Source organism: Sturnira hondurensis, unplaced genomic scaffold, assembly GCF_014824575.4.
Source record: "Sturnira hondurensis isolate 20B ecotype Veracruz unplaced genomic scaffold, ASM1482457v3 Scaffold0004136, whole genome shotgun sequence".
Classification (NCBI taxonomy): Eukaryota; Metazoa; Chordata; class Mammalia; order Chiroptera; family Phyllostomidae; genus Sturnira; species Sturnira hondurensis.
Window position 1 is genome coordinate 45818860 of NW_028076767.1, and position 13676 is coordinate 45832535.

Genomic DNA, 13676 nt, shown 5'->3' on the forward strand with positions numbered 1-13676 from the left:
AGGACTGCAGTGGACTGGGTGGGAGTGTTCACTCACCTGCCCCAGAGTGTAAACCAGCTTTTAGCAACCAGTGGTTGGTATTACCTGCAGAAACGAAAGGCTAATACACTGCCCTAGAGATTGATGCGTGTTCTACTACCAATAGTCTTACTGTTTTAGCAAATAAAACAATTAGTTTTAGCATCGGCTTGGCTAAAGGGAGTCATTTTAACAGGGAGTACAGTGAGCAAAACTAATTTTCCTAGGCAGATCTTTACACTTGGCCTCACATTTGGCCTTTTTTTTTTTTTTTTACAGACCTACATTTAAATGAATGCATAAGCCCAACTTTGTGTTTTTTGGACCTAGCTTGATTTGGGTAGAGCTCAAATTACAGTATATCAGTAGGATCCATTTGTCAGCTGTTAATTTCTGGGCTCAGGTTCCATTTGGTGAACTGGAGCAATTTCAAGCCCATCTCAATCCCTGAACCAGTCAGTCACTGATGATCAGAGCAGTAAAGTACATGCCTTGGATTAGACCAGATACCCCCTAAAATGGGGGTGTGGAGGTAGGCTAACTGCAATAACTTATGCTAAGAGTAGGGATGTTACAGTTCTCAAAAGAGAAAGAGAGATTAGATGTTTGACATTTAAAAAATAGCGGATTATTACGGTGTTTATTTACTGAGTTCCCTGCTTGAAATATATCCACAAGGAACAAACATAAAACTTAAGAGCATTCATTGAGATAAGGGAAACCATGCCTCATACCACAAACTCCTGATGATGTATTTTGAACCATTCAATGAAAAGGCATTGGTTGATGTGGTGTGGGTATTAAAGAAATTCTGAAGGATCCCTTTCACCTGCAAATTAGAGAAATGAAGACTGGTGATGAGAGAGATGGGGAGCTCCTTACTTAGGGTCTGTTTCTCCTGTAGGACAGCCAGCCATTCTTTACTCCTGAGGCTGGAGGTGGGACAAGCCACATAGCAGGGAAGTCACGAAAGGGCGGTGTGGGATCCAGCTCTGCTGCTGGGATCCGAAGTCACAGGTGCGAACCATGTACTATCAGCAAACCAAGCACCTGCCACTGCAGAGATTTACAGTGATTTGTTTCCTCAGCCAGGAAGTTGATTCATCCCCAAACCAGGGTTCTTTGGGGCTGGCTACCTTACAATAATGGTGAATACTTTTTTAGCCTTTCTTAGTTGTCTAACACTGTTCTAATCCCTTGTGTACAGGGTCCGGCAGAAGTAATGCCTGCTTGAGTGTGGTTGGTAGGATAATAATGGGGTGTAATAATTTAGTTTTAATTTGAATGTTTCACCTACAATGTAATATGTGGTGTGCTTGGGTGTGATCGTTATGTTACAGAAGTACATGCTTATGATTTTGTAATCAAAGACTTTGTAATATAAAGGGCCTTATTTGTGCCAGACCCTGTATATTTACCATTTACATTCCCTCGAAAACCTGTGCGCTAGATGCTACCCTGCCCGTAACCTTGTTCTAAGGGTAAGGAATCCAAGGTACAGAGAGTTTAAGTAACTTCAAGTCACACCCTGGTGTTGGAGTTCAAACCCAGGTGGCAGTCTGGCACCTAATCCACGAGTCTCACCTCGACTATGCCTCTGTCTCTCCATGTTACATTGCAGTGAAAGTGAGTAAAGACAAAGTTCTTAACACGGTTCTAAACAATTTAAACTTCTATAACTGAATGCAGGTCTGGCTGCCTGCCACTACAAAAGCCAATACTTGAGAGGCAGGTGCTGAGGTAAAGGAAAGTAGTTTCTTCAGATGCAGGCCACCTGGAAGATGGAGGACTCGGGTCACAAAGCCCTTCTTCACACCTCAGTGCAGGCAGAGGCTTTTATAAGGAGGGAGGGGAAAAGAACAAACAGATTAAGGGAAGGATCTGAAATATGTGTGGACCAGCACAGTCCATTGCAGTAAGGCAAGGGGTGATCCAGTGTGAGTCATCCTGGTTGGGACACCCTGGAGTCTCATCGTCCTGGCTTGATACCATCCTGGCTCCACGGCTGAAGGTCAGCAAATCTCCTGCAGCTGGGAGGCCTGGAGGTGGAGTCTGTATCTTTTGAAGTTAGTTCCTAGGATTCGTATACCAACATGCTAGTCATCTACAAGCTGCATATTAGTCAGAGTCAGCACTTACAGAAATGGCATGGAAAGAGTGGTGGGGTAGGTTACAATTGGCCACTGTTACACTCGTATATTATACGTTTTTGTGTTTCTATGGAAGCATAATGATTAACGGGGTGGGGGAGGGTAAACGGCCTTGACTCACAGATCTCAGGAAAACAATGAGCAGAGTACCTGGTCTCTGGACCCCATTCGACTCACTGAGCATGTTTCTAAGCATGTAGGTCTCATCAGCTGAGGTGTCTATGGAGATGCTGAATGGAGGGCCTTTGAGTTACACATAAGCCTTTATCTGTTTAATCAAATATGGAGGGCTTAATTTTTGAGGTCTACTATGTGCCAACCTAGGAAGATTATGGAGCTAATATTAATATATTAGCTTAAATATCAAAGTTGACACTGTGGACAAAAAAGGGGGTTTCTAAGGAAAGTAACCTCACCGGGTGACCTGATCATAGATTCTTAACTGGGAAGTGGTCATTTCCCAGTAGTCATTTCCTACAACTTTTTAGTAAAAGGTTTATCTTTGCCTTAAGCCAGACATGTCCACTGTTTCTGTGCATTTGAGATAACACACCTTTGAAATAAGGTAGCCATCATCAAGAGAAGGCATACTCTTGTTAAATATTTTGTAATCCATTCCCTACTTTGCTTCTCCCCCTTCATGTAATCTTTCTTAAGTATCCTTCTTAATTTCAAATGCATAAAAGAAGCTGAAAAACTGTTATTTTTCTGGAGTGTTTGCAATCTTGCTCCCCATCATATGTTGCAGTTTGGCTCAAATAGACTCATCAAAATTCTCTGCCGGTTTGGATGTTTCTTACATTGACAATACATAATAGAAATTATACTTTGAATGGTTACACACACACATGAGAGGCAAGCCCAGCTGTCCCATTGAACTTGTTCTCTTTATGCATTTTATTTAGGATGGTATGTTTTAAAAATGAAATAAGAATTTCAAGCATTTAAAAATCTTGATATAGAAATAAAGCATAAATGGAAAGATGAGAGATTTTCTTAAACAGAAAGAAAATAAGCTCATGTAGTGAAACTCTTTGAAATGGAATCCAAATGGGGCCTACTAACCAAGTCCACATTTTGTAACAAAGTGGGACAATAAGATCTCTAAGATTAAACCCAAATGCTAATTAAGTTAAAAAAAACTAATCAGCACAAAATCCACTAAAGTGTTCTAATAGATTTGAAGTTTTAATTGCCAGGCTAATGAGGATGAGAAAGTGTTGCGTCTCTTCCACTTCAGAAAATTCCTGTGCAGAGACAATTATTTTAATATATGTACCATGACAGCAAATTGCCTGTTTGGCTATCACTTAGCATCGTGTCTGGCACATAGTGGAAGCTTGATAAATATTTGTTAATGTTCAACACATTACATAGACTCAGTAGAAAATTACTTAATAGGAAATAAAATATGACACCTTTGAAAAGGACCTTACTTGTTCAATAATACCTGCAGGCATGTTGCTGAGATGTTCACTAATTTATAGAAGGTAATGATGGTTCTATAATTAATTCTTGACTTAATGATAAGTTAATAGAGAACAAGAATGTTTCTGAATAAAAACAAGAGTTTATCTAAGTAGAAAGAGTCCATCAGTTGAGTCTGTGCTATACAAGATCTGTCTGGAAAAAGTCCAGCTATTTTTAATATAATGAGAACAGTTTGCATGACATGCATGTAACCTGGCAGCCAAAGAGAGTGGACTGGAATACACATGTGTGAACAATGATGACTTCACTGTACTAGTCAGTGGAGGCAGCAGACACCATTGAGTGAGCATGTGTACTGTGTAGCTGTCAAATTCAAAATAACTGAACGAGTAGAGCAGTGAATCCGCATCAAATTTTACATTATACTTAAACATTCCTCCGTGAAAACTACTCATCTGATTCAGAAGGCCGCAGCTATGGGCGACTGGTGATGGGCAGCTTCATCATGACAAAGTGCCTGCTCGTGCATCATGTCCTGTGCAGAGATTTTTGGTGAAGCATCCAATCACCCAGGCAACTCAGCCCCCCTACAGGTCAGATTTGGTGCCCTGCAACATGGCTTTTCCCCAAACTAAAATCACCTTTGAAAGGGAAGAGATTTCAGACTGTTGATGAGATTCAGGAAAATGTGGGGTAGCTGATGGCGATTGTGAGAACTATATGAGGTCCCAAGGTGCCTACTTTGAAGGGAGTGGGTGTTATTGTCCCATGTACAGTGTTTTTTGTATCTTCTTCAATAAATGTCTCTACTTTTCTTTTTTTTAATTTTTAAAGATTTTATTTATTTATCTTTAAAGAGGAAGAAGGGAAGGAAAGAGGGAGAGAAATATCAATGTATGGTTGCCTCTGGTGGGTTCCCTGCCGGGAACTGGCCTGTGACCTAGGCATGTGCCCTGATCGGGAATCCAACTGTGATCCTTTGGTTCACAGGCCCACGCTCAATCCACTGAGCTACACCAGCCAGGGCTCTATTTTTCATATTACGTGGCTGGCTACATTTTGGACAGACCTTGTATGATCTGTTTAAAATCAGCTCTTGTTGGTACTTTTAAATGTATTGTGATGTGGAGTATGAACAATATAGGCTGTAGACTGATGTGAAGAATGTCTGGGGTTTAGACTCAGGTTCTCTCCCTCCCTTAGCAACTAGACAAGCTGAAACTAGCAGCTGAGGACAAGGAAAAACCTCACGAGAGAAGTTATGTTACTTGGCTTAATAGATCTTTCTAAGAACTTAGAAAGGGGCAGTGTTTGAGATGGAAGGAAATGTGGAATATATGACGGTCAATCTTAAATACTCCAACTTAGTTTGTGAAGAATCCTGTCTTCCCCCATGCATACAATACTGGGGAACATTTGAGAATTAGGATGTGCCCCTGTCTTTGATCTATTAAAATTTATACGTGATCCTGGTCAAGTCATTTAACCTTTTTGTCCATCAATTTTTCCATCTGGCCTTACTGCACTTTGTGTAGTTTCAGAGACTTGCCATTTTATTTTTTTGTTGATGAGAATGGGGGTAGGGGTTGGGGGGAGAAAGGAAATGACAAAACCGAAGAAGTTAGGAAAGACAATGTATATCAGGATGAGGATCCCTGGTTTCCTGGGGCTGGGTTCGGGGGCAAGGATGACTACAAAATGGAAAGTTTGGAGGATCTGAAAGCGTTTTAACGCTTGATCGTAGTGGTTGCAGTCAGGCTATACATTTATCAAGTTCAATGAGCTGCATTTAAAAGGTAATTTTATTGTACTTAAGTTATACCTCAATAAAGCTTTTAAAAAATGGAAGATAATCGAATTCAGCCATGACTCTGTACATGTGAACTCTTTTGCATGGTATTGCAATGTTTTGTTCCCATTTTTTGTCCTTTCCACTAGATTGAGGGTTGTCAATGGCTATTTTTGGAATATTTATCATTAGCCCACTCTTTGGCACATAACTCTATACTAAAATGTTCAGTGAGTAAGTGGCAAAGTAAATGCATAAACCAATGAGTGTTGAATAGGTGAGTTGGACTGTGTGATATTGCTTCCTGCCTCTGAGATTCTAGAAGTCTAAACTTAATGTGCTGTGGCTACTCATTAATCAGTTTAAAAGAAAAATTTAGTATAATCTTAGAAAAAACCAGGAGTGACATTAAATTTCAAGGCATTTTTTTTATGATGGAATAAAATTCAGTTGTGAACCTCAGTACAATCCTATGATTTATTTCAGCAAAATTAGCTCAACTAGTGTGGCTAAAAATGTTCTGACTAATCGGATATTCTGTTAAGTATATTAGAACATCATCAAGAATTACAGAGGTGGAGGAATGCTAATTTATATATAACAGAGTGGAGATCATAATATTTTGGCCTTCATCTTTAGAGCACAATATTTCAGGAATTATACTGTCCAATAAAATTTACCTCAAATAGAGTATTATATATTTTTAAATACCTTTAGGTGGAGCGTATTTTCTCCAGCTCAACCCATCCCCACCACTTTTCCTAAAATGTGATATTCAACCTGTTTCATTTATTAGTTTTTCCACTCTGGCCTCTGAAGCCATTTGTGGTTGCTTCCTCTCCTTAAAAGGTTAGACTCGGGACCTGACAGGAAACAGTGTTGGTTGTATTAATGGTAAGTCAGAAATGGAGGGCTGAGTTTAGATTCTAGGTAACTACAGATGCTTTCCTTTTCTCTCTCTCTTAAATTGTAGGTCATATATTTTTCACTTGACCAGTTTCAGGCCGAGAAGCTGCATCAGAGAGGGGAGACCCAGATGGGCAGCGAGGAGCCCAACTGACCAGGACTAGTCTGCCAGGTCTGAACAGGATGGTCAGAAAACGGAGACAGGCTGAGAAAGGAGAGAACGGGGGGAGGGGAGCCAAAGGGCAGGGTGGGGAGAACAGAGAAACAGGCTGAGGGGGGCAGGGGAGCTCTTTGCTTCTCATTCCCTATTGTCAAGACTGGCCCACCCATGCTTTCTTTCGCCAACAAGATTATCTAGTAAGTGGCAGAGAAAGAGGAGGAGGATTTTTTGTGTGTGTGTGAGAGAGAATGTAATCTAAGTCAAAGTGTTCCTTCGTCCCAGGACCAATGAAGACCCTAAAATAGGAAAAATTGTCCTCAGCTGTTGCAGCCTCCACAGTAAGGAAGGACTTCTCCGGTGAGGCTCCCAATACCACTCAGCTTAAAAAACTTACTGGATCAAAATGAGGGGATATTCCTTTTTTAAGTCAGCTTCCTAAGTGCATGGTTTTTCTCCACTTTTTCCAATGGTGCTTCTTGCTGGTGTGTCTGCTGTAGTTTAGACAGTATTCTCAGGATTCATTCAAGTAAACCAGCGGTTCCCAAGAGTGAACTTATATTAACATCCGCTGGAGTGCTTGTGGAATCAGATAGCTGAGTCTCTGAGAGGGAAGTAGGGGCCGGCAGTTTGTGTTACCAACATAGTGCCGGGTTATGTAGGTGCCGCTGGTCCAGGTGGAAGTCAGCCTCAGAACTTTACTTGGTGAACCGCTGGAGTAAGCACTTACCATAGGCCCCAATGTCAGGAAAATTCAATTCCATTCTCAAGCCAGTAGAATCAGATCAGTGACACATTTGCCACCTCATGTACCTGGCTAGCCTGCCCCCAGTCCCTCCTAGACCCTCCCTGGTGTGACTCCTTCTTGTTCCCAGATCTCTATCATTAGACCTGAGCCTTAGAACCAAGGTCTTTCTCTGGCCAGTTTGATTCGCTCGCCCTCCTCAGTCGGCTTTTCCTATTCCATAGTTCCTGGGAGAAAGGGGTTTTCACTCCAACTCTGTGAAAGTCTGTTTACCTAAAAAGACTTTCCCTTTGAAGTCTGTGAAAGTCCGGTTACTCCACCTCTGGTTCAAGCTCCTTTCCTCAACATTCCCGTGACCCCTGATCGGGTTAGGATCCACTTGACTCCCTCCCTTCGGCAGATTTCCCTGAGCGGAGCTCCCATCTGCAGAAGCACAGCCTGGTTTCTCTAGCTGGCTCATTTCTCACTCCTGCCCCTGCTGCTGCTCAGCGGGAGGTGGGGGTGCAGACCTTCCCTCAGGACCACAGCACACGGGAAACTCTGACACTTCATCTCTGTGGCTCTATCTGTGTAGCTGCATTCTCTCTGCAAAAGGTTCCTGCTCTTTGCTTGTCCTCGTGCCCTAGGTCAGCTTTGAGTCCTGCCTTCCCATGCCCTATGCCCCCAGGTCCACCTTCCCATGGTTATACACCCTGTGCTTCCTACGTATCATAGCAAATGACAACAGGGCATGTTATTTTGATTCTAATGCACTTCTCTTGCTCCAAATCAGGCTGATTACCCCACAAAGCCACCTAGACTTTGGGAGTTTTTTTTTTTTTCTTGGAGGGGACAATGAAGTTAGACTATGCTCAAATTATCATCAGTTAAAACTTATAATACTGAACAATAAAATTTACTTTATCCCAAACTGTATATTATATAACCTTTTGAAGAATAAGAATAGATCATATATCCATTATGAATACTACTATGGGTAATGGAAAGTGAAATTAATAATCTTTCTGGTTGATAGTGGGATGGATATATTAGCCTTTACTGGAAAGGAGGTAAATTAGAATGATACCTTCTGATGCTTTCAGTGAAAATCTTGCTCAGATCCTTCTACTGCCTATATTTTAAGCTGTAAGGGTTGTAAAAAATTCCTGACATATGAAACTACTTAGTGGAGTATAATTATGAAAGCCTAATTAAAAGTTTAAAAATATTAGCTCTGGCTGGTTTGGCCCAGTGGATTGAGTGCCAGCCTGCAAACCAAAGGGTCGCTGGTTCTATTCCCAGTCAAGGCACATGCCTGGGTTGTGGGACAGGTCCCCAGGAGGGGGCACATGAGAACAACCACACATTGATGTTTCTCCCGTGTTTCTCCTTCTCTTTCCCTCTCTCTAAAAATAAATAAATAAAATATTTTTAAAAGGTTTTAAAATATTAATATTAAAATTTATTTTTTATATAGAAGCCTTGGGCACATCATTAATTTTCACAATATGTACTAATGTGTTCACTTTTACATTCACAGTGTATTCATTTTGACCAAAATTTAAGGGTACCATCCCCAAGTGTCCAATGAGAAAATTCTTGTTACCGAAAAGATCTCCAAGAAAAAGTTGTTCTAGTTTAAGACTATAGTATTTGTTGGAAGTTTGAAAATTACATATCACAGCTGTAAAAAGAACATGTAGCAACATTTCAGAATAGGAAAACCATCTATGTTTTTATAACGTAAAACTGATTTATAGAGAAAGAGGAGTCTTTCTTTGAGACTTTCAGGACCAAGCCACCACTGCCACTTTCTCTCCACCAAGGACCCAGTGTAGGCTGCAGTCAATTGCTACATCCTTTTTTATATATCGAGGCTAATGGCAAGAAAGAAGATGAAAAGGAAATATAAAGTCAAAATCTCTGTTCAGGGTCTAATGGCCCATTTGTCAGCCTGCTTTCTACATGCAGAAAGCTGTCATTAATGCACCATTATGGATGACGTTACAGCTTCTGGTCTGTTCTGGAAGTTACATCTCACCTAGGAAGTTTTACTTGAGCTCCTTCAGGTCTGATATCTCTATCTATACATGTCTCTGTGTTAGTTACAGACTACAGGAGTGTAATGGTGCGTAGTATAAAAGTATACATACTTGCTTAGAAAGATTCCTTTTTGAAAATAGAAAATCTGACAAATTAAAAATGAAAAAAGAGGTAGAGGGCAAGAGAGAAATGTAATGGATTTTATTTGCTCTAAAAACAAATAAAGCTTTATTAACTCTAAAGCTTAATCCAGACTCTTTATTTGGCACAAATAAAGACACATGTCCAGATGTTTTCTTCAACACCATATCTTCCATTGAAAGGAGTGTGTGATCTCCAGGCTGACCTTTACGCCATTTTCCGAGAGATGCTGCTATACCGTGTTTCTCCATTCCAAACTGTTATCCTCAAGAACAGTACCTTTTATTAGGAAGTTGCCCGGGGTAGTCCTTTCATAATGACCTGGTTGGGAAGTACAGAATTCCTGGTTTCTGAATTGATACAGTTTCCAAATGGGCCAGGAAGCACAACATGTCAGGCACTGTCTCTTTTCTAACCCTGTCCTATCTGCTCTTATTCTCAGATCCCCAGCCATCTCTGGCTCACACTTGACCTTATATTAAGAGCAGTTCCGGTTGTGGGAAGAGGGTGTGCAAGCAGCTGCTCCCTCAGAAGGTCACTGGTGTAGGATGGAACCCCATTCTACCCTGAGGTCATCCACCTAGTATGTAGACTTCCTTGTTTTTAAAGATTTTATTTATTTACTTTTAGAGAGAGGGGGAAGGAGGGAGACAGGGGGAGAGAAACATCAACATGTGGTTGCCTTTTCTGAGCCCCCATCCGAGGACCTGGCCCATAGCCCAGGCACGTGCCCTGACTGGGAATTGAACCAGTGACCCTTTGGTTTGCAGGCTGGCACTCAGTCCACTGAGCCACACCAGCCAGAGAGCATATAGACTTCTTGTCTACCATCCCCTCTTCTGGTCATGAAAACTCCTGACCCTTTATTCTATAGTCTCCTTGCTCAGATCTATATCACTAGTGTCTTTCTTGCCTGTCTTCTGCTGAGTTCTTCTTCTTGGACTTAAATCTGTAGTTCCTCATCTCCCAGGCCCAGTTTTGCCCCTTGTAGACCTGCTGTGGCCTGTTCCTACCCAATCCAGAGGAAAAGGACATCCTCAATTCTAGAATCTGTTGTGCTACCAGAAAACTATGTGACTTCATTCGAGGAGCAAAACCTGCCTTGGAGTTTGCCTCTCTCTGGGACACCAGGGGCTGTAAAGGGGCACCTCCAGGGTCTCCTAAAAATTCAAAAACTCTAGGAGCCGTGGGGCCTCTTCCCCACCTCCCTCTACCCTCCTTCTCCTCACTTGCAGGCAGGACTCCATCAGCCATTTAGAAAGATAAACCTGGAAAGATCACAGCACTTATCTTTATTTGCATCACATTGTATCATTTACAGTGCATGTAAGGTGGTGGGTTGGGAATCTGGTCTTATGCCTGTGCACCCAGCGTTTGAAGGGAGTTCCTCCACGTAAGCAGCAGGAAAGTGGCCCTTTTTTCCATTTAAGGATCCAAACCACCATCCTCCGTCTTGTTTCTTGTGGATAGTCACAATGTCGCCTGTAAAAATGTGCATTTAGTTAGACACATGGATCTCTGCAGTTTGAGCACATGCCTGAGCCCGACTGGGGAGACAGTGTTCACGAAAGTCTGCTTTCAAGGAGATACTGGGTCGCATTGTTCCCTGCGGTGATTCAGATGAAGCCAACTTTAGTGACCACCTCTGTATGAAGCAGTCTCAAGGCAGCGAATAGTAAAAAGAGTAAGATCATGGACAGAGTCATAATACAGTTTGATCAAAAAGAGAATCATGCTGGGATCTACATCCTTTTCATGTCGGCTGGCTCCCCCTGGACACAGACTGCCACCAAACTCTTTCCTGGCGTCTGCGCTGTAAGGCTTTCTCACGTCGGTGGCTGCGGTAGTTTGGAGTGCTGACCACCATGGCTCTGCAGCCAGGCTTTTCTTTACATTGAGACAAACTCTCCGTTATATGTGGCGGCCTCACAGTCCAAACTTCCATCTAACAGCTTTGCACAAAAATATTACTCCTCATTCAAAATTTAGATTACTTTAATAAGATATCAGTTTGAAGACAGTACGTTTATAAAGGTATGATTTAAATAAAAAGAATTCCGAAGAAACGCATGGCTGTTCTCTAATTCTGTTTTTGCAAAACTACTATTCCAATATTAATAGCTCTAAAGCTTAACCTGGTGCTCCAAATCCTTTGGCTAAGTCCTTCTCTTTTTGAGAGAGAGCCTCTTCTCTCCGGCTGCTTTCTGCACATCGGAGTGGAAGCATGAACTTCCTCTGGGATCCCGAAGCCACTTCGTCTTCAGTATCATTCTGAGGTAATTTTTAAGTCTTTCTTTCTTTCATTCTGTTTTCCAGTCATTTTTTTCTTAAGACAAAGCAGACTGTTTACCCCTCTTCTCCCTCTCCTCGGTCATAAATCACTATTTATTCTTATAGGAGATCATTCTGAGCCTAAGTTCACTCTCTGACGAGTTTTGTCAGGTCAGCAGATGGACACAGTCTACTAATGGAAATCCAAACAGGTCATTTCAAATCTTATTGCCAGGTTCCCTAGTCCCCCAATGTCTTATTTAATTTATAAAACCCACTTAGGATATAGAGTATAAATAGGCTTTGCCACCAAGGAAGTTACTACACAACTCGAACTCGGGACCCTGGGTTCCAGACAGCATCTGGGAAATGTGTTCGTATTTGCACAGAAAGCGGGACTACAGCACTTCATTTACCTGCTTACTGCCCTCAGCAGGTACCCTCAGGATGACACGAGTAGTGACATGACTTCTATAACACGGAAGACTTTTAGATAAAGCCAACACTGATTTAGGAACAATGGAAAGGAGAGTTTACTTTCCATTTCCTTGTTTCTTGTCTCTACATGTTGCTGAGTTAGCAGGAAAAGTAACCGCCTTGAGAAATCGGAGTGGCACACTGATAAGGCAGCACCCAGTCACCAACAGCAAATAAGTGGCGTCCCTGTTCTTTAGCTTCAAAATCCCGTCTTCACTTTCCCTGGGCTCTGGGGGCCCCGTGCTGCTCGTGGAGGAGGGCCTGTTCCTACGACACAGCCCTTCTCACTAACCTTTCATTCCCAGGTCTCTGCTTTTGCTTTCACATCCAACCGTGGTTGCTAACTGGACACACAGCGTTGAGGCTGGTGATATTTTCTTGTTTAATACGGGTGACATCTACATAGCCCATTATGTAATCCTTTTCCATGCTAAAAATCTGTGACACAAAGAAGAGGCCGTGTGTCCTCAGCTTGGTCATAAAACACTTTCTGAGAGCTAAGTGGGAGAAGTATTAAGCTGGGAGTCCTTTGCCCTGGGTTCTAGAACTTGCTCTGACACTTAGCCAAGAGAGGAAGTCACTTCCCATTCCTGCGTGGTTAGCTTTTGGAAAAACAGAAAGGTGGGGTCACACCTCTGATGACTCTCATCCCTGCCATTCTTCGCTCCAGTAGTGGGGTGACTAAGTATCAACAAGTCTCTACTTTCAGATTCTGCACTGCCATGGCCTGCGACCATAGCCAAAGTCCTTAACCTCTCTATGCCTCAGTCTCCTCAGCAATAAAATGGGAATAACTGACAATACCCACTTCAAAAGCGTTTATGAATATTAAATTGGACAATGAACTTGTAATAATGTCTGGCACGTAGTAAGCACTTAATAGATGTCACCCATTTTTATTATGTGAGCCTTATTTTTGATGTGCTTTATCTCTCCCTCCTAAGAAGGGTGATTATAAACTCTAACTGAGTTGAATGGCCATAACTCTTAAGACTACTGTACTAAGAGCAGAGTTTTAGTCAAGTTAAGGATTTCACCATGAGAAAGCAATGAAACAGTTGAGAATAATCCTTACCTACTTCCAAACTCAATTCATCATCTTGCCTGGCTTGAAAAGAATACAAGGCTCTGCAAAGACTGCCGCCGTGCGGGGCCACACTGGAGGCTGGAAGGTGGATCGGGTTATAATTACCGATGTTGTGTCAGCAAGTGAGAGGAACACGACTGCAAGCTGGTTAGTTGTTTACCAGGGGGGTGCAGAGCTTAGAAACATTCACACTTCTCCAAAGAAAAGTTTATAATTTTACATACTACTTATTCCTTGGTTTACTCACCACTTATGATGAACCTACTATATATGTGTGGACTGTGTATAATATAATAAGAATGGCAATTTAAAATTATTTGCTTCCCACATGAACTTAATCTACACCAATTAGCTAGTATGTGCAGTAAGCAAGTGTTGCTGTAGGCATATTCTGGAAATCATACACGAGTTCTGCCACTGGGGTATAGGCAGGGGAGACTACAAGCACGTGCTCCTTGCCATCATCCTAGGTACTTAGGGAA

The 13676-nt window shown here is 41.9% G+C and overlaps 1 protein-coding gene across 5 annotated transcripts in view; it reads right to left on the reverse strand.

The window, feature by feature from the left end:
• Positions 1-10632: 10632 nt before the first annotated feature.
• NOSTRIN (nitric oxide synthase trafficking) overlaps positions 10633-13676 on the reverse strand; it is a 62434-nt gene continuing 59390 nt past the window's right edge. For 4 of the 5 annotated variants that reach the window (XM_037044539.1, XM_037044538.1, XM_037044537.1 and 1 more), the window contains 2 exons: positions 13183-13272; positions 10633-10841 (listed from right to left, as the gene is read on the reverse strand). In XM_037044539.1, the coding sequence (XP_036900434.1) occupies positions 10675-10841; positions 13183-13272 (257 nt within the window). In that variant the 3' untranslated portion in view covers positions 10633-10674. Of the gene's footprint in view, positions 10842-13182; positions 13278-13676 lie in introns of all 5 variants that reach the window. The other variant, XM_037044540.1, reaches the window with a different exon arrangement.